At 41.6% G+C, this 26,275-nt stretch overlaps 1 protein-coding gene across 2 annotated transcripts in view; it reads right to left on the bottom strand.

The window, feature by feature from the left end:
- The window catches only part of kirrel1a (kirre like nephrin family adhesion molecule 1a), a 47,405-nt gene extending 21,819 nt beyond the window's left edge, over positions 1-25,586 (bottom strand). For both annotated transcript variants that reach the window (XM_084712462.1, XM_084712464.1), the window contains exons 1-2: positions 25,295-25,586; positions 4,141-4,290 (exon numbers count right to left, since the gene is read on the bottom strand). In XM_084712462.1, the coding sequence (XP_084568588.1) occupies positions 4,141-4,290; positions 25,295-25,343 (199 nt within the window). In that variant the 5' untranslated portion in view covers positions 25,344-25,586. The remainder of the gene's footprint in view (positions 1-4,140; positions 4,291-25,294) is intronic.
- Positions 25,587-26,275: the final 689 nt, after the last annotated feature.

The raw sequence follows: 26,275 nt of genomic DNA, 5'->3' as shown, positions 1-26,275 counted from the left end.
CAAGAACAATAGGACAAAGTAACATATCCTGATGATTATTTGAGGTATTAATTAAGGTTAAAAATTAAATGACTGTATCTCATTTTTGTTTCCACGTGTCACTCTACATTGTTTTCAGAGAGTGTATGTTTTGCAACTAGGGCTGGGATGGATATTTTTTACCGATTTGACAAAGCAACATATTCCCACAGGATAGCAATTTACCACAACTGCCTTACATTTTATTGGACATTATTGAAGCATACTACCGTAAGTGTAGCGTAGCTCCTTTCATGAATAGGGCCATATTATAGTGTGCACGGCACAAGTGAAGGAGAGCAAGCAGCAGACTCAGTGACAGTCCGGTTATAGCGGAGCAGAAACTAAACTTAGCAGCAAGTAGGCCGTCTGGCAGTAAATGTACAGTTCAGAATACAGCGTGTCAGTTACTAAATACTGCTGCTTCTCAAGACCAAGAAAAGTCTTGTGTTGGAAATTGCCGGAAAAAGTGAAGGGTTAGCCCTGAAGTAAGCTAAGCAGGACAGGCTAATGATAAGCTACTACTAAGACTAGTGTTGTACCTTTACAGTGGCAGTTTGGTGTGACTGCATCCTTTTCAGAATATTTGTAATCTAGCCTTGAACAGCAGCTTCTTTTTTGGAGACATGACAAAATAAATGATAAATTTTCCATGCTGCAAATGGTTGCTGTTGCTGCATGTTGTTAGCCACCCACTGGCAATCCTAAGATACTTTAAGTTGAGTCTGTCCACCAATCAGAGGCTGTGTTCCTGACTTGTCAACCAATCAGAGGCTGTGTTCCTGACTTGTCAACCAATCAGAGGCTGTGTTTCTGACTCGTGTGTGACAACACTGATCCATAATTGTATTAATAGATAGATGCACTGATCTCAACAAGAAGATAACCCTTCAAAATAAAATTCATGGTGATGATGGTAATGAGCTCAACCCTGTGGCAGACATCATGTGACCACAGTGTTGCGATAATGCTGTTATCATCACAGTCCTACTTGTAACTTTAAATTGAAAAAGTGACCCCAACTCAGATATAAATTCATTATGAAGGTGGAGAAGTGCAAGAACCTCAAGCAAGTCCAGTTGCCTTCAAGAATCTTCACAGACAAACAACCCAGAACATTAAAGCGCAAAGGCTGAGGTAAACAACAGCAACATCCACAAAAACAAGGCAACAGCATGTCACAAATGATGCAGTCTCCCTCTGGACAAATCAGTTAAAAATATGCCCACTTGTTTTGACCAGTAATTGCACATCCCCCTTTGGGCTAATCAGAGCAATTCTGGAAATGCTGCAACACAGCGATGAGATGCATCATTCCCCCAAGTTTTGTCAAAGTCAGACAGTCTTAAATTGTTGTTGTTGACAGACGGACAAGCGGGGGACTTAATAAATCAAATGGGAGATTTCATCACTAGGGACAATTGGAGTGAACAGTGAGGGCACAGAGCTGCACAGTAGAATGAGGGCTATATATTCAATGAATCTACCTTTCAATAAAAATCAGATATTAGCCAGTCAGTGTCATCCACTACTGATCTGACAGAGGTGATGATGTGATGCTCCTCAACCAAGTTGAAGGGTGTCAGTAAAATGTGCCTGAGGGAGCTCAGATTTCCCCATCAAACAGTGGATGATATGTGCAGAAGGTGGCCAAAGTCAACCTTAATAAGTGCACAATTTGTCACAACATGGTGTGATGGGATCACTGCTGCTGCTGTGTGTAGTAGCCTGGCTGTATTTAGCATAACAGTAGCCTCTTACATCTCTTGGCCAAAAACTGCTCTGCTGGCTCGATCACGCTGTAACTCAAACATTCAGCTGCAAAAACATTTTGTCAGCATACATTAGCCGCCGCAGTTACATACACGCAATGTCATACTGGGTGAACATGTATCATTCAAAATGCTGCGAGAGAGCACTGAAACAGCACAGTTGGCTCAGGCTAAGAATATTCTGCAAAATCATTTGCTGGTAAGAGATATTTTTGTCAAAGGTCAAATGTCGGCTATTGCAACTGCAAAGTCTAGCATGGCCATAATGCTGGGACAAGGGGAAATGGTCACTGAAAATACATAGCTTCATTACAGCTAGCTCCCACTGTGACAGCATGTCATAAAGCTGGGCCCATTGGGCAAAAGTTCCTTAATAACTTTAAAGCACAAAGTGGTCTGAGAGAAACCTAGACTTCTGCTCCTCTTCTTGGCTTTAGAAAATCTAGCTTGTGACAGTCAGACAATCAGAGGTCCTTGAATTTGAATGAAACTTGAGAATCAACCATCTTCAAGCCACCAATCCAAAGTATCTGTAATGTGACGACCTAGGAATGAACTATCTTTGTCCAGAATCAATTACTGTACTTTTAAGACTCAGTTATCCTATCCTATATCTTTGTAGTCATTTTGTAGTCCTGTCAGATAATAAACCCTGTCGTCATCACCACCAAATGTCTACATCTGACTTAATTTTTAAACTGGGTGCTATTTATTTAACACTTTCAGGAGGTTTGGTTTGGTTTCATTTATCAATTGCTGTTGGCTATTTCTGCATCTTCACTCTCTTGTTAGCTAGCTTTTGCATACTTGTAACTGCAGCACAGTGTCAGGGTTTTCTAAGTGACTCTTGTTGGTAGTAAGTGTGTGCGGTGCAGTATCATAGCTGGTTGCAGCTGATGGCCGCCTACCATAGAGCCTTTTTCAGCTTTCAGTTTCTGCCTGTTAAAAGGGAGTTTTTCCTTGTCAGTGTCACCCTAGTGCTTACTCATGATGGGAATTGTTGGGTCTTTGTAAATTATAAAGAGTACAATTGAGACCTATTCTATATGGAAGTATCCTGATATCCATTATGATTTGGAGCTATAGGAATAAACTTGGCTTGACTAGTTTAGTGGTTATAGTGACAATAAATAGAAAACTGATGTTAGCCTTTAGCTCAAAGGACTGCTATGTCTAAGTACAAGGGCTGGTTGTGTTTAAAAAAATGTCAATACCAGTACCCTTAATGTTATAAGAGTACTTCATTCGATACCTATCATGTGAATGCAAGCATTCTTTATATAATCCCTCACCATTTATGTATTCATTGTTGTTATAAGCTACAGGTGTACAGGTGTGTGGTATAGCCATACTTTTGAACATTTTGGTCACATTTCGTCATGCTAAATTGCCAACTCCAACAAATGCACTGTGCTTGACTTCACCACATAATACAGACTGAATGGGTTGTAACTGCTGCAATAGTGGGCCAATCACATCACATTAAATCAAAGAACTCTTCAGTAAAATCATACAAATAGTCTTAAGCATTTTTTCTAGTCTGGGTAAAAAAAAGGATTGCGTGCAGGTATTGCTTGACTGGAGAAGTTACAATCTCACAGGGATGTCTTAGATAGTCTTGTTTTAGCTGAGTTAGTCTACAGTCTACCCTCACACCCCCTGGTAACTGCAGAAGTACCCCTTGGGATACAAGTTCCCTGAATAGAAATTACTGGTCTAAGCTGTCTCTATAGTATATATAGTATTGTTGTCATGCATGCTACAACTCTGGTGCTTGTGCAATTATAGTTTTTTTTTAAATGGTAGCGATTGGCCCAACAAGAACCAGGGCTAGTGGATTGAATGGGAGGGTGGCCAGACGTATCTACAAATGAAACATGAGCTCACAGATTCATCTGGTTCCCAGACTAGAGAGTTAAGTGTAAACTCTGCATCATTTCCAAGATCACCTTCAATGTGAAAACATCAAATTTAAAGCAAAGCCCGTAAATTTTACGTGTGGCACCTCGGTGGCCTCCACAGAGATTGATTTCAGTTCCAGAGCAAAGCACAACTCTGACCCTCTGCACTGCAAATGTTCCAGATGCCACTGTAAGCATAAATAAGGTTTTAAACATTAAACACCTCGCTCTGCACTGAAATGTGGTGATGTGGTGTGTAGTGAAAACAGCATCAGAAAGAACCCAAGACATTCAGTAAAATACAACTTCTCTTCCTTTAAACACGCAGCATAACATTTTGCCTATCAGCAGTTCCAATCCAAAAGTATCAGAATCAGCTCTGAAAAGCCCATCTTAGTCACATGCTGAGCAGAATGAGGGGAGCCCGAGGAGGCCGTATGATGTCTCACCCTGGAGGTCCTCTCCGATGCCCAGAGCCAGGCCATCTTTGGTCCACTGAACAATGCCTGAGTAGTTGAAGACAACACAGGACAGGATCACCCTCTGGCCCCGCACCACCGACTGGTCTGCCGGCTCCTGAGAGAACCTCGCTGTCCACACTGCGGAGACAGACAGAGAATAGGGAAAGAGAGGGATAAGTTAGGGACTTTCTCATTCTCACTGTGCACATACTAGAGGCAAGCTACTGTAAAATCACCCCAACCACAGATATAGCATATTATTGTATCTGTAGTTTTATGGTTAATTGATTGAAAACTGCATTCCCCCGGCAGAAATGGAATGCCACGATTGCCATCTTTGATCACACACGTTGGCTTGCAGCCATTAGCTGAGCGCCGAGGAGTAAAAGAGTGGCGTGGAAAGACGGAGGTGTCAAAGAAGAGGAAATCAGAAAGAAGAAAGAGAAAGAAAGAAGATGAAGAAGAAGATGTGGTTAATGCTGACTCAGGAGAAAATAACTGGGAGATCAAACAGTCAGCCATAGGGTCTCTTCTCATACCCCTTTTTCTTCTTGCGTCCTGACTTTTATTTCTTCAAAACTCTCCGGCCCTCCCTCTCGTCTCACTCTCTCTGTCTTCATTCCTCCCTATGAGTCATCTCCCAGGCTTCCACTCCCCAACCAAAACTACAGTGGCTGTCATTGTCTACTAGACTCTCTTCCTCCAGTCTGTAGTCCACTACCACGGCAAATACACTGTCAGAATAAAGGGCCCCGAAAATGTTAAGGTTAAGGTTAAGGTTCTACCCAGAACTATTTGCTTCTGAAAAACTATTTTTGGGTAAAAGGTTCATCAAGGGTTTTTTTTTTAATATATAAAACTAAAGGTTTGACTAAGAACCCTTTTCATCCGAAGGATTAAAGAGTTCTTCAAAGGATTGTTGAAATCTCAGAAGCAATCCTTCATCAAGGGTTCTTTGTACCATAATATAAAAGAATTTTCAGTAGAACCCCTTGGATGGGTTCTAGATAAAATCCTTGGAATATAAAAGAGTTCCTGGTAGAATTCCCAGGATGGGCTCTAGATAAAACTCTTGGAATATAAAAGGGTCATTGGTTGGTTGAAGACAAGTCAAACAGAGTTCTTCAAGGATTGTTGAACTCTTTTGTCAAGAGTTCTTGTACAATAATATAAAAGGGTTCAGGGCAGAACCCCCTTGATGTCCTCTCCTTAGAAGTTGGAGTGATTCTTGATAGAATCCCCAGATGGTGGGTGAGTGGGTGGGTGGGTAGAACGATCACACCAAGGAACTTTTCATATAGGCCTTTTCCACTAACACTGAACTGGCCTCATTTTTGTTCCCAAACCTAATTTTGAACCCTTGCATCTCCATCAAAAATAAACCAGCTGGAACCAAGAAGTTGCAGGTTTTCCTTGGGAACCAAAGGGGTAAGGCATATTCCTTAGGTCACTGTGCATTGTATTGATGATCATCCTTGATTACAAGGGTTACACTCAAAACTAGCGGAAACATAAGCTGGTTCACTAGATAACAAGAATCTTGAATGGAACTATTTCAAGAACCAGAGCTAATTTGGTGAAAAAGGTTCCACAGGGGGTTCATGTGAAACCTGTCACGGATGGTTCTAGGTATAACCCTTTATGTTGATTCTAGGTAGAACTATCTGAAAGGGTTCCAGGTGGAACCTGTATAAAGTTCTACTAGGAACCAAAAAGAGTTCTCCTATGGGGACAACCCAAATAACCCTTTATGGGTGCAATTAGCATCTTTATTTCTAAGAATGTAGACCAGCCGTGCTGGCCCACCGAGTCCGACTGACTGTCTAATATGAGGGAAAAACAAGAAAAAAAAACGTCTGCTATTGTTCCACGCTGTATGATGACAAGTTGTAATTAGCTGTCCCTTGAAGACATGACACCCGCACAATAGATGAGAGGCAATCACCGTGGAGGATTCGCATCTCGCTTTAAATTCTCATTCTTTCCATTCTGTCTCTTCATTTTTCTCCCCTCTCCCACTTATTTCAAAGAATATCTTACAGTAGATCATTAACCCAATGCTGCATCCTCCTCCCCCTCCACCTCAGCCATTACCTCTCTCCTTCTATTCTCTCTCTTAATGTTGTATGTCCTTTACCCAAATTGCCTTGCTTCACTCTCTGCTTTTCCCTCCATATGTATGCATCCCCACTCGCCTCCTTCACTTTGTACATCTATAATGCTGTCTATGAATGTCCTTTTGCCTGCACTGATTTTCCTCCACCGCTCCTGCACTACAGTATGTGTGCGCCTCCTTCTTTCTATATACATATATAATGCTGTATATGTCCTTTTACCCATAATGCTTTCTATTTCTGTGTTCCTCCTCCTCGCTGGTTGGAAGGGGGTTAGAGGCGGACTGTCACAACTCATTTATCACATTAAATATCAGCCCTCCAGCACTTCTCTCTCCCTCTTCTTTCTCATTCCCCCGTTCAACCCGTCTCTCTCTTCTCTCACTTTTCTCCCTCACTCCCTTTTCTTCACCTCCTACCATTTACATCTCTCCTTCTCACTTGTTCTATCCACTTTTTTTATCACTTGTTCCCCCCCCTCCTTCTTTCCCTTTACACTCCCTCTCTCATTCCCTAACACTTCTCCCTCAGAGCCCTCCAGCGCTTTTCTGAAGGTTCCCATCTCTCTCACTTTTTTTTTAACAACTGCCATATGCCTCTTCACCCCACCTCTCGCCTACCCATCGTGACCCTCGGTCCCTATCTCTCACATTTGTTCCCCTCCCTCTCGTATACACAGCCATGCACTCTCCCCCTATCATGGCCAATTTGGTGTGATTTGCAGAGGTACAATATGCCTGATAATACAAAAGAATGCAGTCATGCAAAAAGATTTCCTTACCAATCACAACAATGGCTTCTGACAGTGCAGCACATTAATATTCTGAAGATAAAGGAGATGTGCGAGGATACACGGTGAAAAGGGAATCAGATGCAGATGGAGCTTTGCAGCATACATACCTAGAATAGCTTTGCACTGAACCAAAAAAAAAAAAAAAAAAAAAAAGCGGCCCTTAATTTGCTCCCTGAGGAACACCCAAATAAACTGGATTAATAAATTAAGATAAATAATGCAAACAACACAGCAACAACGGTTGCTGATTAAAAGTTGGGAAGTAAAATCATGCCATCAGTCACAAAGCCACAAAAGAATGCATGTCTTCATTTGCCAACCACCAACATACCTCAAAGCTGAAGTCAGTGCAGAAATGGCTTAGTCAAATGATTTTTATATGGCAACTACATGCTGGCATGAAGGAAACTATGACTGTTACCATCAGGGCTGGGCAATATATCCATATTATAACGACACCATGATGAGACTAGATACTGTCTTACATTTTGGATTTTGCAAGATCAAATTTTCTTAATATTTTGTGAAAGCAACAATAGTCATCCCTACAGTAATATTGCAATATTGATAAAGCCCTAAAATCTACAACTATACAGTAGCCATAAACAGTCAATACACAGTATTTCTATTATATATATAAGAATTCAGGATCTGATATATATAAGAATTAAGGATCTGATTCATCCATTTGACTAATGTCAATGTGTGTCTTGGTGCCAATTTTGAACACATGAACCGGATCTGGGTCAGTTCTATGTTTGTATAAAAGGCATATGGATGGGTTCTGGATAAGCTTAAAGGCCCGAAAAATTTATTTTCTCAGCCGTCCTCTTACATAAACATACAGTTTTGGGCCAAAGTGTGAATAATTTTTGGTTGGTCAGAAATTAATAATTTCTTTCTTTTTTCTCTGTGCTCTTCTCACTGGTTTAAAGTGGGGCTAACTCAGACTTAAGACATATCAAATTAACCAGACAAACTGAGTGTTACATTCTTAATAATAGGCCTACTTAAGGATATTTTTACCCAAACTTTAAATTTCATTGTTGCTCATAATCATAGTCATAGATATTCATAGTCATGAATATCTAATGTTTAAAGAATTGCTTAAGATTACAAACCAAGCTCGCAGGGGCTTTCAAGAGGGTTGTTTGAATTTTGTCAGGGTTCAGCTTTTACCTGGTTGCTCCTTTCTTGCCTCTGTTCAGCTGGCCCACACTTGCATTTTCTGTCTTCAACCAAACTGCAGTCAGAGCCCAAGGTGACGTCTTCAAGTGTCTTATTTTATTTAACCAACAATCCAGAGCTCAATACATTCACTTTACTATGATTTGCTTGATTTACAATGACTTTCTTGAAGAATTGCAAAAACAAACAATGGATCAGAATAGCTGGCAATTAGCCTAGTTCAATCCAGACAAATAATCATTTCAAATATTTTTCTTGTATTTTATTTCTAGACTTAAACCTGCAATAACAAAATTTTTGGCCACTTGGGCACAAGACGTAAACACAGCACTTACATATTGTTAACATTTAACTTGCCAGCAAACCGCTGATCTTAGCATTCATACGGAGTTGATTACTATTAATGTAATATAACTTATATTCACTCTTGTTTTTGCAGTAGCTCTGTTTCTGATAGGGCTGGGCAATATCTCAAGATTATATATTATATCCACACTGCTGATGATTATGTTGTTTATCACAACTCTCGTATTGTCAATATTTTGTGAAATCACCAATAGTCAGCCCTACAATATCATCACAACATCAATAAATATTGATACATATGGTCAAAAATATTGTGATGTTTGATTATGTCTATCAACCAGCCTTAGTTTTTGGTCTCTACTTGTTAAATGCTTCACTATTCCCACCAGCTAATTTGCTAACTTTGCCTTCCTGCCATTTCGTGCCAGGCTGACTGTCTGCTGCCGCTGAAAACACTGCTGATGAAAGTGGTGGAGTGAACCAAAACAGCAGAACTGCAAACTGTAAATAAACAAAATAATGAGCAACCCCTCTATGTCATATGATCCATTGTAAATATTAAAAATAGCTATTAAGTCTATTTTCTTGAGCTTTTATGAGAAATCTGGAGTGAACATACAGTATATACATGACAGATATGTTCTAAGCGCACTGTAGCAAGAACATATGACAGTGATGCAACAGTAATTGAGGTTGAGAATGTATAATCAGCAAGATATTTTGGAAAAGCCGCCATTATAAACAAAAGGTAATTCTAGCTCTAATTTCCTGTATGCATCTGAATGTGAAAAAAAAACTCGTATCCATCTACTTCTAATTACTGGAATGTACAGTGGATTTACACCATCTTAAAAAGCATTGGAAGCCTTTTCTCAGACATACATGGGTGTAAAGAGAGTTTAGCTGGGTTTAAACTACCCCGCAACCTTGACAGTAGCCTGAGGGCAAGCAAATCCTTTCCTCCAACACCTCAGATATGCTAGCTGGAGGTATTCCCTCAACTGCCTCAGTAAACCACAAACATAATCCAAACTGAATGCTCCTGAGTGGAAGCTACACAATCTGCAGAGAAAACACCCATGCAAAGGCTGAGGACTGAAAACACTGACTCATTTAAACATGTGCTCATCGCCTTCTGATTCCCATATTACCCAGTTAACACTTGTCAACATGAGTGTGTGCGCTCGTGTGTGTGTTTAAAGAAGGAAATCTATGCACAGAGAGCAGTCAGAGTGAAGGCAAAGCAGGAGAGTGTATGCAAGGGAGCTTGTATTCTTTCATTATGTGGGTTATGCTGCAGTGACAAATTTAGAGTGTGTCCTGATTTCCTTGAGTCACTGATCCCCAAGATACCACCGGGAGACTCCGAGCACCCTGTCCACACAAAGACCACGGCCGTAAAGAGCTGTGACCATGACCACATGCGCACGGATGCACGCACGCACGCACGCACGCACGCACAAACAAAAACAGGCGGCAGCGCAGATGACCTAACCTTCACCACATGGGCTAACCATTTCCTCTCAACACACACACAAACATAACCACTCTAAACCCCAAACATATAATCGACACGTAGAGGCGGTTTCCTGAACATGGATCACACCCCGACTCGGACTGGAGCGTCAGAGCCAGAGGAGCATCTCCGGCTCCGTTGGGAGCAGGTCTCAGTTTAGTCTAGGATTAAGCACAGCCCTAGTCAAAGTTTGGAAAGGGATTAGGATTAATCTGGAGCCTAGGACAACAGCCCCTGCAGACACTGTGACACCAACCTCGGCTTGTCAAAGCAGACACAAAGCCAAAGGCGAGCACGCACAGCTTCGCCGGGTGACTCACCAAAAGCATGGCCACACGCCGCCATAGTGTGAACCACCACAGCAATTTAGCCTGAGAGCACCTCTCGCACCATTGCAATGGTGTTTTAATAGCAAGGTAATGAAGCATCAATTTGTTGCTGAAAATTACTGAAAGAGTATATGGATGCAAAGATGTTTGCAGCTATTTTTAGCAAGTGTGCTGCTCATGTGCCCTGCATTTCTTAATTTGCCACACACCCTGCTGTGAGGTGCTGAATGTCAAAGCTTGCTGTACAGATTTTAAATACAGGCTCTCTGTACGGGACAGGAGAGGAGGATGCAGCAGAGAGTTCTGGGAAAAGGTTCACTGGTGGCATTCAGGCTCATTGAATCAGATGCTATTAAATAAAATGGCATTTGTATGGATTGTTATGCATCGATCTAATTATCTTTGTGTCTGGCCCTCTCCCCGTACCCCTCTGTCTGTACCCTCCAACAAAGTCCCCCTGCCTTCCTCTCCCTCGCTCCTCTCCAGCCAATCCTGCGCTTCAGCTGGATCACAGACTTGCGTCACCATAGCAACAGCTGACGTGTAAAGTAACTGCCCAAAAAAAGTTTTCTGTACGAGCGTGTCTGCGAGTGCACAAGGCGTATGTGTGCATCTGTGTGTCTGATGAAACCCTCCCTTATGCTCGGTACACCCATTTTTATGAAAAAACATTTTTCAATGACCTCATCCTCCCTCCACCTATCCAATTAATAGTCAGGCGGCCACGCCGGGCTCTCATTATTTCTCCCTTTCACCCTGCCTCCCCACTCTCCTCACTGTTAGTCAATCCGCTCCAAATTGATTTTGTTATCAGTCTAATTCCATATCGCCGCTGTGTGTGGCCGATGTGTTGGTGTTATGGAGGGGCTGCCTGAAAATGAGATGCAGGAACGGGAGAACAAAGAGACGGCGAGGTCCACAGACATAGAGCTGTGAAGTGTGATGGAGGAGGATGACATCATTGTTTCAGGACAAAGTTGCAGCCACAGGAGTCATGCGGCACTGACTCGCCCTCCCTGTTTTCTCTATATGACTGTACATACGTCTAGATGTCAGTCAGTCAGTCAGCCCGTGCACTGATTGATCTGTCTGTGTCAATGTGTGCATGAGACCCTTCACATTTCAGTGCCCAAGTTCTGTCTCTAAATTCAGAAAACTTATTTAAAACACAGATCTTTGTTTTAGCTTCTAAAAAGCTGCACTGGAGATATTAAGTTTTAATGTAGAACAGCACTCTGCAATGTAAATGATACATGCACTGTGTATGTATGTAGCCTACATACATTTTTATGAATATATGCATGGTGTATGCACTATACAGTGCATGTAATATATGTGGACCTGAAAGAAACGATTAGGGCTGCAACAAATTATTATTTTTAATATCAATTAACAAGCTGATTATTTTCATAATTAATTATTTAGTATATAAAATGTAAATAACCTGTGAAAAATGCTTGTCACAATTTCCGTAGGGCTGCAACAATTAATCCCTCAGTCAATCAATTATTAATCAATTATGAAGTTAACTAATTAATTGAGTACTTTTCCAAGACAAAATGCTCTGATTTCAGCATCTGAATGTGAATATTTTCTGGTTTGTTTACTCTTTTATGACAGTAAACTGAGTATCTTTGGGTTGTGGACAAAACAAATAACATTTGAGGTGTCTGGGCTTTGGGAAACACTGATCAACAATTAAAACAAACAACTATTGATCAATTAATAAAAAATTAAAAAAAAAAAAAAAAAAAGACCAATTAATTGAAATTGAAAATAATTGTTAGTTAGAGCCCTAAATTTCCCAGAGCCCCAGACTTTTTTTCATTTCAAGTTTCCTGCACTTTTTCCAGTCAAATTCAAATCATTTTCAAGGTGCATTTCCAAGTTTTTTTTCCAACATCTTATTGCTGTGATACATTATAATTATATTAATATACATATTTTTTATCACATTTAAATCAGATGTTATTGTGCCACTGAACAACAAAATTACATTTGGTGCATTCTGCACAGGAATGACAATTTAAGGAAAACACAACTAAGCAGCAAATCTGGAACGAGCGAGCAAAACTCCCACTGCAAAGACATCTCAAGACATCTTAAGACATCTTCAGGTTACTTCTTTTGTCCAACCAACAAGACCAAAACTCTCTAACACTTTTCATTTACTATCATAAATGACAAAGAAAAGCTGCACATCCTCACATTTAAGATGCTGGAACCAGTAAATGTTAGACATTTCTGCTTGAAAAATGTCCAGAACAACTAATTGACTATCAAAATAGTTGGCAACTAATTTTCTTTCGATTTTGATTGATTCATTGACTAATCATTGCAGCTGTACCTTCAAGTAATAATTATTTTTCACTGCCAAATAATCCTCAGTCTACAAAATCTCAGAAAACAGTAGAAAAACTGCCAATATAATTTCCTTGAGCCCTTGTAGTATCTTCTTTTGTCCAACCAACAGTCCAAAACCCAGATTAATTGACTAATCATTGTAGCCCTACCTGCAAGTAACATTTATTTTCATTGGCCAAGAAGAAAATAGGGGACAAAGTCGCACTGCAATTTCCTTGAGCTCAACCAACTGCCCAAAACCCAAAGATATTCAGTTTACTATGACATAAAACAGAGAAAAGCACCAAGTCATCATGTCTGAGAAGGTGGAAGCAGCAACTTTCAGAAATTTTGCTTGACAAAGGATTTAAGCAATTATTAATTTATAAACAACTGTTGTCAATGAATGTTCTGCCAGCCAACTCATCAATAAATCCACCAATCATTTCAGCTCTGCACTGTATCCATGTTCTACATGAGCGTATGCAGTTCCTCCCTCTATTTGTCTGGCTGTGGGAACTCTACCACCTGTGCCTGCCTTCTCTCAACAACATGGCCGCCTGGCAGGATGGCCATAATAACCTGTAACCATGGCGACGGCGCTATAGGAACAAGCGAGAGAGACATAGATGGAGAGAAGCAGGGAGTGAAAGGAGGCGACCCACTGAGCTTGCTGACACCCTGTCACTCAAACACAAAGGTGACTCCTGGAGGTGGGGACGGAGCGGAGGGAAGATCAGGGCAGAGGGGGAGAAAGAGCCAGAAAGAGAAAGACACGGAGACTCCTTCCTTTGTTTGCCGCATTGTCTGCCTGCTCGCTCCCTTCCTCTGTCATCTTACCTTGCCGTCCTCCCCCTTACTAGCAGTCAGCGACCTCTCTCTTTCTTCATCTCTTTTGTGGCCTTGGCCCCTTCTCATTCCCTATTCACTCTCTGCTTTTGTCCGGCAGCCATCTACTCAGAAATGATCACTCCTCCTCCTTCTTCCCTCCTCCTACCACCTTACTCCCTTCTTAGGCTACCTTTCCACCCTGTCCTTCCCTTCATCCATCCTCCCTCTTGTTCCTTCTCTCCGTTACTATCAAAATGGTTGCTGTGGAAACACGTTTATTTGGAAATGGCGGGAGAAGAATTATTCCAACGCTTTGTCTGTCGATTTTGATACTACTGTGTGAATGAGAGTGCATATGCTCCTGTGAAGGTGTGCGCTCGTTTTCTATGAATGTGTGTGTTTGTGCAGGCAGAGTGTGTGTGTGTGTGTGTGTGTGTGTGTGTGTGTGTGTGTGTGTGGGTGTGTGTGTGTGTGTGTGTGTGTGTGTGCACTACCCTCCCATCCTCTGGGGCTCCTCTCTCATACATGCATTTCACATCTGAAGAGCTTTATTTGTACCAAACCTCTGTTACAGACATTGTTACCATGGCTACAGCCAGTGAGGACCACTGACACAATGACAGACACAGTGGCCATGGCAACCCCAGGATCAGTGGTGGGTAATATGATAATTCATGGATGAGGCATCTGACACATTACGGGCACATGAATATGCTCAAGCGCTGGAAAGCCGGCCTGTCGCTGGTAATCCATGAGCCTTTGTGCGGCCAACATGCCGAACGGCTGACAAAGAATACTCCGCTGTAACCAAGGGTGACCAGAACTAACAATAGCCGTCCTCTGGATAAGCTCGAACAAGGGGATACATACATATCAAGCTGCTACTCTGCAGTAGTGGAGCTTGTAGGACAGGGGTCGCCACAGAATTCAACTGGCACAATCGATATCATAATGAATCAATAATTTGCGGCAGTGGTTCCCCATCGATTTTGGGCAGCGACCCATTCCTAAAGCCACTCAGCCTCCGAAAGCCACGTGATCAAGCAAGTAAACATCAGCCATGTCAACTGTGACAGCTTTCAAATGGTCAGCCAATCCACCTCACGTTACAGTCTACAGTATGGTAATGGCATCCAGCAGGACTATTTTACAAGCAGCGTCCCATCGATAAATCACCTCCTCCAAGGTCTGCTTTAATTCAATCCAGTGTAATCTAATTTTATTGATATGTACTGTAGCTTCTTGCGATGTCATCTGTCACAAACCATCCAATAAAAGCCTAGGGCCTTGACCTCCTACAGTGGAGCAATATTCATACAGAGCCCCTCACCAATATCACCGCCAGAGCATATTGTCACTTTGAAGAGGCGGAGGCTTCTCTGCTGATAGCAAACACAGTAAATGACTAGAAAGCAAAGTGAGTGGGGTGATAATAAATCTGGGTTGAGTACTGTAGACTTTTAATTTGAAAGCCTTTGGATGGCATTAGAAAAATCCAGTACAGTTTGTCTAATACATGAGGAGGATTCTCTCATGAGATAAATATGGACCAAAATCTTTTCAGAAAAGCACTGAACTTTTCTACTTTTACTTAAAATTAACTTAAAATAGCCTATCATGTTATATTTTATATGTTTAAAAGCATGACCACATTAGTCCATGGCCTTGATCTGGTAGTGTTGTTCATAGTTTGGGCTGGGTTCCTTAGTTCCAAATAAGGGGAATTTGAACACAGCACATAGTGATATTTGAGGGCCCTATCACGCCAACCTCATTTGGTCAAGACAGTTGGACTTTCACAACTGATTCAAACCAAAATTACGGGTGCGAAACCTCCCCCAAACCGTGGTTCAGATCAGACAGCCAAATGCTAGTCTGACTGAAAGAGGTGGTCTTGGTCCAGATCAAATTGAACCATGGTTCAGTTGTGTGTCTGGTGTGAAAAATATTTCTTGGATGGTTTGGACTTTCAGACCAATTACATGAAGTTCTGGCAGGCTAACATCTGAACCAGAAGAACACAACAAAACAAAATGAGCCACAGTAGCACACTGGGAAAGAAGGAGACCAAATGTTTAGACATTTGGTCCGAAGAGTCAGTTGGAAAAAAGTCACATTCTTTTTCGCTTTTCAATTATTTTCCAAGAGGATGAAATAGAGAGGAATTTAACTGACAACACACTAACATCCGATGCCTGCCTTTCTACAAACCAATCAATTGCAAGTACAGGGAGACGCAGCTCTGGTACGTGACGACAACAAGACTTAAGCCATGTTGTCATATATAGTTCTTTAGTGCGCTTGGATAATTGCAATGTGAAACCAAAATTAACCAGATCAAATGTATACAATTTAACAAAAACATGAACCCTGATTCAGACTACGGTTTGGACTTTCAGGTCGGTGCTTCCAACTTTGTAATGACAATTTCTGTTTGTTCCTGTTCTGTTTCAATATGACTGTGTCCCCTGTGCACAAACACAGGTCAACAAAGAAACGGTTTTCAAAGGTTTGCTGTGGAAGAACTTGGCTAGCCTGCACAGACCCCTGACCTCAATGTCATCATAAAACTTTACCAGGTGGGACCAAGTCATTGTTTTGTTAGTGTTAGTCTCAAGTTTTGACACTGATGTTTGATATCAAGACAGGCAAGTCCTGAGTCAAGACCCAAATTAAGTCCCAAGTCCTGAACAAGTCGTAATGCCATTTCAAGTCTCGTCTCACTGTTCTTCATGTAACTTTGAATATCTGTAATGTTTTTCATACTGCAGTTCAGCTTTTGTTGACCACTTTGTAGTTTTTGTGCATGAACAAAATTTTATTTGGCATTATTTTTCCCAAATGGAGCTCAGTAACATAATATTCATCTTCATGGTTTTCTCTTGCTACTTGAGTGAATGCTGTCAGACTTGTTCAAACTGAGTGGGACTGGGGAATTAAGTGTTGACTTGCTGGGGATGAATAGTGTTAACATTAGTTGATTCAGGAAATAAACTGATGGGACTCTTTTTAAATAACATACTTTTTAATCTTTGGGCTTGGGAGAAGTTATAAAGTATTTTCATGTCAAAAGGCTCAAATCCAAGTGAAGTCCATGTCAAGTTCAGGTATTTTGATTCAGTCTTCAGTCTTCAAATTTGTGACTTGAGTCTGACTGAAGTCCACACCTTTTCTTTCACCCAACATCAGTGCTTGGGGGAGTAAATCCCTGCAGCCAGGTTTGGATCTCTAGTGGAAAGCCTGAAACCACAAGTGTGGATCCTGTTATATCACCACAATAAAGCCCATGGCCCATGGTAATTTCGGCTGCGTAGTGTATCTTCAGTCAAACTGATGTGACTTGTTAAGATGCAAACTATGTAAAGCCTAATGTGGAGCTGAAAACATGAGTAAACTGAGTTAAGGTAAGTATTGCCTCCAGGGTATAGCATTAAGTTGGCAGTGGCAGTCTTTGAGAAAAAATAACACATCTGCACAGAATGGTTTTAATGACTGGACTTCAAAGCCATTGATGATTATTACTACTAAGAGATGGCTCCCTCATTATTTGTAGTCGCCAACAATTTAGCCTGCAGGCTCTTATATTACATGACGAGGGGACGGCGAGCGCTGCGGCACTGTGGTAACGGATTTAGTTGGACGGCTGACCCTAATGTTGTTATCGTAAAGGGAAGATGGATGGAGCAAGTCGAATCTCTCCCCCTCTCCTCCCTCTCTCTCGGCCCTGTCCCCGTAGAGGAGCATAAACTGGGAGAGCGGAGAAATGAAGTGACATCATCAGCGTCAGCCACATTCCTGCGGAGGGAGGGGGTGAGGAGGAGGAGGAGGGGGGAAGAGAGGCAGGAGGAGGAGGAAGAGGAGGAGGAGGAGAATGTCCCAAAACTTTTGAGGTTACAGGACCGACATCCCCCCTCCCCCATCCCTTTAAACACACACACACAAAAATGCATCCATTCTCCCTCCGATTGTGTGTGCGCAATGTTTTCCAGTGCACATAAGTGTGTCCGTGTTACAGTACATGGGCTCCTCTTCTCATCATGTGCTCCCTGTTTTAATTCATGTGCTTCTCCTCCTGCCCCCTCCCCCACCCGCCTCCCCCCCAACTTATACCACCACTACCCCCCTCCCCTGCCCTCCCCTCTCCTCTTCTCTCTCCACCGACCAGAGGAATGCAAGAACCACATCTGGAACTTATTAGAGAGCGAAGAGAGAGAAAGGGGTAGATGGAAAGAGAAGGAGAAGTAATGGTGGGGGAGGTTGGGGGGGTAGAAAAAGAAAAAAGGAGTCAGATTGAAAAAAAAAAGAAGTCCAGGAGGGGACAGAAAGAGTGAAAGAATGAACTTTGGTAAGCAGAAAAAGGCTCATGTTTGGGAGAGGAAGCCAAAGAAGCGAAAAAGAAAGTTAGCAGCAACGCCGATTAATGCCAATTAACCTCGGCGGGGACGGGGGCAGAGGAAGAGCTCGGCTGGCACCTCAGATGCGGGTTCAATCACTCCCGATTCCAGCGCAAATGTAGCCTTTGAACCGGCCTCGACCATATTCTGTCTGAATGAGCGGCTTCACTGTCCCCGCTGAGGGAGCAGTCAAGCCTGAGTAATAGTCCCTTTCTCTCCGCCACTGGCCTCCCGACCACTCCTCCTCCTCCTCCTTCGTCCCTCTCTCCTCTCTCCCGGCTCGCTTTTTCTTTTCATCCAGCACACCCTCCTCTCCACATTATAATGCTGCCCCCCCCCCCACCTCACCACCTCTAAAACAAACAAAAAAAAAAGTCTAATCACTCACGATCAAGCTTCACCCACCTGCCCGCAAGACGACTACCCTCTTTGTTCCCCCCTTACCACTTCTCCCCCAAACAACTTTTTCTGTAAACCGCCCCACCCCCTCCACTCCATCACCCCAAATTGGTCCTCGCTGCAGAATGTGGCCATGCAGTTTGGGAAAACAAGGCCAATAGATTCAGTCAGATGTGATAAAGTGTTCCTCTCTTGCTCGGGGGACTCTGCATAAAGAAACATTTTTAAGGGGATGTTTTTTTTCCCTGTCTTCTTTTTATAACTTGGATGCCCCCGGCCTGTCAAACACAATCAGATTATGGGGCCTTTAAATCCTGGGGCTTCACTTGAGGAACGTTCATGTAGCTGTTGAGGATGCTCAAAGGAAATGTGTACGCTTTGTGGATTGGACACAAGTTTTGATAATGAATTATCCAACTAAATTCTTCCATACCGATCAGTTTTTGACTGGATCATCTGAAAGCAAGGCATGCAAGCTGCTTCTTTTTCTCTGAGCACCCACTTCAAAAAGCATTATAGGACACTTGTGTCCAGAGGAATGCCCTTAAACAAACATATCAACCGAGAGAAGCAATCAACATGTCACGCATTGACAAACACCCGTTGGGACAGAAATGCCAAGAATTTGTTGATTGAATGGAACCCAATGGGGAACAACAGGCGTGGATGTACATTATAACATTACGGGCTCCCTTCCCAGATTGAGCTTTACAACTGGTTCAGTGATTGCTTTCAGTGGCTGATGTCAATTAGAGATGCTTTTCGGTAAATAGGCTTCATTCACATCCAGTAAAAAACCATGACCCGAATTCGCATATTAACGGTAGGATGCTCCAGAGCCATATCTCATTCGCTGTGGGATCGAAATTAAAAACAGACTTCTGCCCCGCTACATATGTCACTCCAGATCTACACTCTGAGCCAGAAAGGGTTCACGATAACACCACAAAATGGTTCATTAGCCTTGAAAACCATGGCAGAACGCTTTCAGAAAGGTTCATGGTGCTATTAATAGATCTACAAGTGGCAATCCAAGAGATCCTCAATGGAGGATTTTGACCAGTTTCTGTGGCACTTTATTCCTCATCAGCCACAGTAGCAACCACTGTTCATGTTTAATCTCTTATATCCTTTATCAGAAGAGAAACATGTTCACCCAAGTACAGTTATAGTGGTTATTACAGCCCGCTGTGAACCTATCCTTTTGTCACCAACTTTAGTGCTTGAATTTCTCCAGATCTGCATGAGCTTAATGAGTTGGAGGTCTGGCTAATGTGAGATTAGCTCAGGCTAACTACTCAGTTCTTTTATTTCTTGGAAGAATATAAAACACATCACTTGCTGTGTGATTCTTTTCCCCTGCAAATGGAAAAGATTTCATCTATAAGCAATATCTGGGCCTGCGCAATAAAAGAATAATGGTATGTATCATCAATAGACACTTCATCAATAACAATGAGTAAATTAATATAATGTTAATACAATGATAGTTTTAACTTAAATGCATTAAATGCAAATCACCATGAAAGCATATAGCAAATATAATATCATATCCATTGACAATGGCGTGTGCAACAAGTGACATGCAAACAGTCAATCATTTATCAGGTGTCAAAGGTAGATGCAAAGTTTTTTATGCCCTGGCCCCACAAGCCTTGCCTTGAGGGACAGCTGTATTCATGAGATCATACAAGAATCCAGCTTGCCAGGCTTCAAATGATCAGTTTTTGTCTGTACCAAAATGGTGCAGCCAATCAGCATCCTACGAGGGATTACTAATTACTACTAGCTACATTTTTGTTGTGATGACCGCTAGAAGCATCCACGGAAGTGCTGATCTGATGGGTTGAAGGTCGCACATGTTAGATGTGATGGACAGATGGTTCATCAAATCACCTGCCAAATTTTTCTGAAAGCAGTTGCCCTTTTCCAAACTTTTTCTAGGGACGACTCACAGATGGCTCTGTCGAACCACCACTGTGGTTCCCACAAGCCACCAAGAACCTAAATTTGGTGGCCCAAATGTAAAACAATACAGAAAAGGCAATTTAATGCAACTTAACACATCCCTCCTAAACTGTGATATTTGAGTTGTCCACTTTTCCCACAAATTATGATGTGATGTTTCCTGAAGGCAATGCTTACCAGGGAAATTAGCTTGACTTCCTGGCTAACTGGTGAAACTGGCAACACACACTGCAGTACAAGGTATTTTGCCCTACTCAGTTGTACTGAAGCAATTTGGTTGGTGCCATAAATCGAAGCTGGGTATCGAAGTTTGATCGATTTGATATCCAGCACTTCACTTAAACTCCTCCTTAAGGACCAAGAACCATTTGCTGTTTACGTAGAATGTTGAACTAAAAAGCGTGAAGGAATCTGGATGTTTGTGGAACTGTAAAGTGATGGCAAAGCCTGAAAGTATGGTAAGAGTGGAAAAATTCAAAATACAGTGGTTCGATTAAAAATCAAAAAGATAAACTTAAACCATTTTTTCTGCTGGTCTTAAAAATAGGTCATTAAAAATTATCAGTAATGATCCATAGTGACTGAAATGAAAAATGTTATTGTGATAAATGTTTCAGCTGTTGCCCAGCCCTAATATATACAGTTAGTGTATATGAATCAGTGATAGAAAGTGGAAAATTGGAATTTATTTATTATTATTACTGGCAAGAATGCAAGAAATGTTGTAAATCAGCAGTTTTAACAGAGTGTTTTAATACTGCACTGGATTCTTTATGAGGCTCTCCTAATTCCTCACTGTTATTTGGACTATTACAGCCCATTTTGAGTCATTAACATTACACACAGAATAGTAGAACCACTACTTTCCTGATCAAACAACCCTTGAGGAGAGGAACCCTTCTTTTTCTGGGTGTAAAAGCCACCCGAATGTGTCTGACTCCTCCAACGTCTGAATATTTTCTTTGCTGAGCACAACACAGGAATCTGTCTGAGGTCTATGATTCACAGCTCGGCTGTGTGATTCAGAGCCGAAGTGTACAGTACACGGGCAGCAGCAGCAGCGGCTCATGGCCTTCGGTCCGCACAACAGGACAGAGACTGACAAATCATACACCTGCACCGGAGCCTTTGTCCGAGTCAGCATTTGAGCCTTGCGTCTGGGCTTTAAGTGCAGTGCTGCAAGTCCAACCTCAAGGCCTCCTACTCATTAGGAAGTTACAGGAGTGTGTTGGTCATGATTGATTATGCAGTAACACTTAACAGCTGCGTTAATGGTGGCGCTTGCTTGGGACTTATTACCAGGTTGGTATGTAGATACAAGGCTGGGATACTAAATCAATCCCTCCAGTGGTGTAGCTAGTGGAGACATACTGTAGTTAGTCCTGGCTGTAAGTGTATCATTGAGTCTAAATAACTTAAAAACATTCTGTTTCACCAAAGCTTTAATTAGCTGCTCCCCTAATAACCATCCAATCATTAGCACTAGTAGGCAATTACATGTGTGCAAATTGCAGGCTATGAAATACTGTTTTACTTGTCTAATGAAGAGATAAGAGTCTCGGTGCTCTTAAGAAAAATGCTTCCAAACTTAACGTGAGTATTAGCTGCAGGGTTCCTACACCTTTTACAAAGTCTAATTCAAACACTTTTCAAACATATTCAAGCTTTTCCAGGTCCTCACAGCTGTGGTAAATTATACATATATATATATATATATACATATATATATATATATATATATATATACATATATATATATATATATATATACATATATATATATATATACATATATATATATATATATATATATATATATATATATATATATATACATATACACATATATATATATACACATATACATATACATATTTTTACTTGCCCTTATACAAACTGTTTTATTTATTGTCAATTATCAATAATAACAAAGACTAAAGTCATAGTCATGTTTAATCTGGGGATGAAACATGTATAAAATGTCAGAAAATAGTGAAAAATGTCCTTCGTACTCTCTAAAAATCCAAAATGTCTTGTTTGGTCAGTCGAAAACCCAAAGATGTTCAGTTTAATATAATAAACAGAGAAAAACAGGATATCTCCATGCGTATCTCCTGCGATTTCTGAAAGTTTTTGCATAAAACATGACTTTTTAACAATTAATAAATTATTCAAAGTTTAAACATTTAATTTTTTTTTAACCTCTTGTGAGCTGTAAATTTTACTTGCCTGACATGGCATTTTACATGCCCCAGACAAAGCAGGCATTCTTATTGTTGAGCCCTGTACTGTACAAATGGTACTCAAAATGATGATTTCACTTCTTCATCCAGTTTAATGAAATGTTATTGTGGTATAAAGAACTAAAATTATGTCTTGTGATAGCATTCTACAGAAGTGTGATGAAATTTTTCAAATGTGTCACATGCGACACGACAGTCGTATGCTGTTAATGTGTACCAATGTTCTATATATCATTATATATATTTTTGTTTACATCTTATTTCTATTTTGTCTATATTGTTGTATATAGTAGTATAATGCATGTACTTTTATTTTTACAGACTTTTGCATACTTACTATTTCTATTCTTATATTTTCTATATTCCTATATATACATCTATTCTTGAATGTGACCTGTAAAGAATTTCCCCACGGGGATCAATAAGGTATTTCTGATTTTGAACAATCACTTCAATTGTAAATAACTTCAATTTCATTTAAATCTTTTCTATTTGTAATTTTCAAGCCAGCACGAAGCCAATGCAATTTCTTATGAAAGAAATGCAATTACAATGTTAAAGAAGTTTCAAGCACTTGATCCCAAATCCAAGTACTTTTAAAAACCTTGAAAAATACCACATTAAAATTCAGGGGTTTTAAGGATTTCCAGCACTTGTATGAACCCTGTATCTCTTTTGAGGTGATCTTCATTTCAGCACTGTCTGGATTATATTTACTCCTCTTATGTTTTCAAACCCAAATGCAAAAAAATCCACAGTGCAACATTTATTACATCATTGTAAATCTTGCTGAACATAACACGGCCCCCATGCACAGCCTGCTAATCTTGTCTTCGGGAAAGCCTTTGAGAGCAAATATCTTTGTGTTTGAGAGCCCAACATGGAGTAATAATGGATTATACAGTTGTAACAGTGCAACAACAGACAATGGGACACATGGCTTCACACATGTAAATAGGGCTCTGTGTTGTGTGTGTGTGTGTGTGTTTATGCACATCTGTAAGTGCATGTGTCACTGAGCTAGTCATGTGGAGTGAACGGTTTATGAGTGGACAAACTGAACAAACAGCATGTGGCAGTAACATGGGGTTTCGTGGAGTGAGCAGAGGGAGGTTTGTGTGATTGCTTATTGAGGTGATTGCCACATTGTGTCATGTGTGGATTCATGGAGCGCCTGATTTGTCGATGCTCTTACAGTATGTAAGCCTGAACCTCCAGCAAGACACTATGGGTGGATGCTGAGCACTGAGCGATACAAAGCCTGGCAGACACGGTGACATCATCCCTTTCCATACCTTCCCTTCCACCGAACACGCCCCCTACCTATCATGAGGCGGTCGTGGTCGACTGGCCAGGCAGACGCGCACGCTCCCGGTCAGCCAAGGTAGACAATAGAGGGGTGGAAAGGGAGGTTTGATTTGCTGTGTGTACACGGCCACGCCACACAGATATGCCTCGATCAAACAGGTAGCTTATAGAAATTACAACCATCCTCCTCCTCCTCCTCCTTCAGCCTCCTGTCTCCCAGCAACTCGGTTACAGCTGTGATTATCATAAGCCAATAGCCTACCTGGCACCCCACAGGTATGGAGGGGGAACAGATGCATGGGCGCTGCTGCTGACACTGCTGCTGCTGCTGCACATGCCTCACTGTGCTGGTGAAATGCACAGACGAGGCAATAGAGCAGAAAGGGTGAGAGTGGGCTTTGTGTCAGACACACAGGTAGGACAGGAGCAGCACAGGGGTGAGAGGGGGTGAGAGAGGGGATGTATAAGCTGTCTTTGACTCCAGGATGAGTGGTAGCAGTGGTCTCATTGACTGACATGCCATTCAGATGTAGTGATAGCATAGTGTGTGTGTGGGCGTGTATTACGCCTGTTGTGGGGATATAACACTGTTTACTCACTGACACTATGGGGACCAGCCAGACTTATGGGGACCTCAAAACATAAATCATTAAATTTTGGGGTGAAGAATTAGATTAGGTTAAGGTAAGTGTGGGGTAGGGTGAGGGTAAGGTTAGGGTAGGGTTAGGCTTAGGCCAGTAGTCGTTATGGGTACAGTAAGGGTAAGTCTCCAGGAAATGAATGTAAGTCAATGTAATGTCCTCTGAAGTGATGGAAACACGACTGTGTGTATGTGTGTGTGTGTGTGTGTGTGTGTGTGTGTGTGTGTGTGTGTGTGTGTGTGTGTGTGCTGCTGGCATGTAGAGCAGCGCTGGTCAATCACTGTCATTCCCGTCACGTCCTCAGCGCCTCACCACGGCCCGTCTGAATAACGGCACCGGCACCGGGGCTTCGTCATCAGCAAAAGGTCATTTAGGCTGGTGGGCACGCGCATGCACCAAGTCATGTTCAAGTTGGACGCACGCACGCGCGCAGCACGAATTCACACGCTAAGTAAAGAGAGGCGCGCCACAATGATGATAAAAAAGTGTGGTGATCCATTACTGCGGTGCGGACACGCGCGCGCTCACACGTACGCTGCACGTGCACGCACGCACGCGCGCACACTCGCCTAAGGTGATCCATTACTGCGGCTCATGTAGGACTGCTATGAAATCATGTTATATGGCTTTCTCTTTTTCTCTTCTGGAGGAATAGCAGCACACAGAAGGGCTGTGTCTGCTTTAAAGCCTCTGTAGTTTCACGCAGTGTTAAATTTAAACCTTACTCGCCGCGTATCATGCAAGGAAATTGATAAAAATGCAGTCTTACCAGTTTGAAAACTCAACACCAAACTCAGGAGCAGCAGCAGCCTCTGCATGGTTCAGCCGACCAATAAGTCCGTTATTGGCTCAAACCTCCGTGAGGACAGCATCAAAAAGCGTGAGTTTACTGACTTTAACGATAACTGGACAAAGAAGAATAATCCTCCTGCGTCGTCCCTCCTCGTTTGTCCCCTGACTCGGGTCGGACTCGTTCAGCTTTTACACCATTTCACTCCTTTTTTCTCCTCACACTCGCTCTGCTCTTCTCCGCTCTCCAGCGACACAGTCCGTTTTCTATCTACTCCACACCGAGGCTGCAAGCTGGCAGCAATGATACCTGAGACTTCCGCTCATACCTTTCAAAATAAAACTCACACTGAAGAACGTTTTTATACAGTACATATACCCATATTGGTTTTGATTATTCTAATGCCATGTGTGTGTGTGTGTGTGTGTGTGTGTGTGTGTGTGTGTGTTATCCATATAGTATTATATTACCCTCATTATACAAACATACTAACATCTGTTTCCCATGCTAATAAAGCCCTAATGAAAAAAAATACTTGAATTTAATCTATATTTACATTTTTCTCTACATTCTTTGTCTGAAAATAATTTTCATTGGAAGTCTAAGAATGTCATCTGCAGACTATGGTTACTGTCTTTATTGAGATCCCTTTTGAAGATATAAAGGGATTTACAACTGCGAACTGTTTAGAGAATTTGTTTTTATGTTTCTAAAATTCTGGTAGAAATAAAAGAAGGCTGAATACGCTGAATAGTGTGCTTTTTGATGTCCCCTGATAAACAAATTTAAAGTTAAAACGAAACGAAATAAAACAAAACAAAAGCGGAATAAACTAACTAAACTAAAATAAAATAAATAATAAAATAAAATAAAATAAAAGCACGCCTCACTTCCTTTTTTGTCCTCGCTGTAATCTGTGAGACTTGACATCATTTTCTCATTAGCGGGGCATTCCTTCCT

The sequence above is a fragment of the Lutjanus erythropterus genome, chromosome 23 (genome assembly GCF_056507025.1).
Source record: "Lutjanus erythropterus isolate fLutEry1 chromosome 23, fLutEry1.hap2, whole genome shotgun sequence".
NCBI classification, from domain to species: Eukaryota; Metazoa; Chordata; class Actinopteri; order Lutjaniformes; family Lutjanidae; genus Lutjanus; species Lutjanus erythropterus.
The sequence above is the reverse complement of the archived record's forward strand: the minus strand, read 5'-3'. Positions and strand labels throughout refer to the sequence as shown.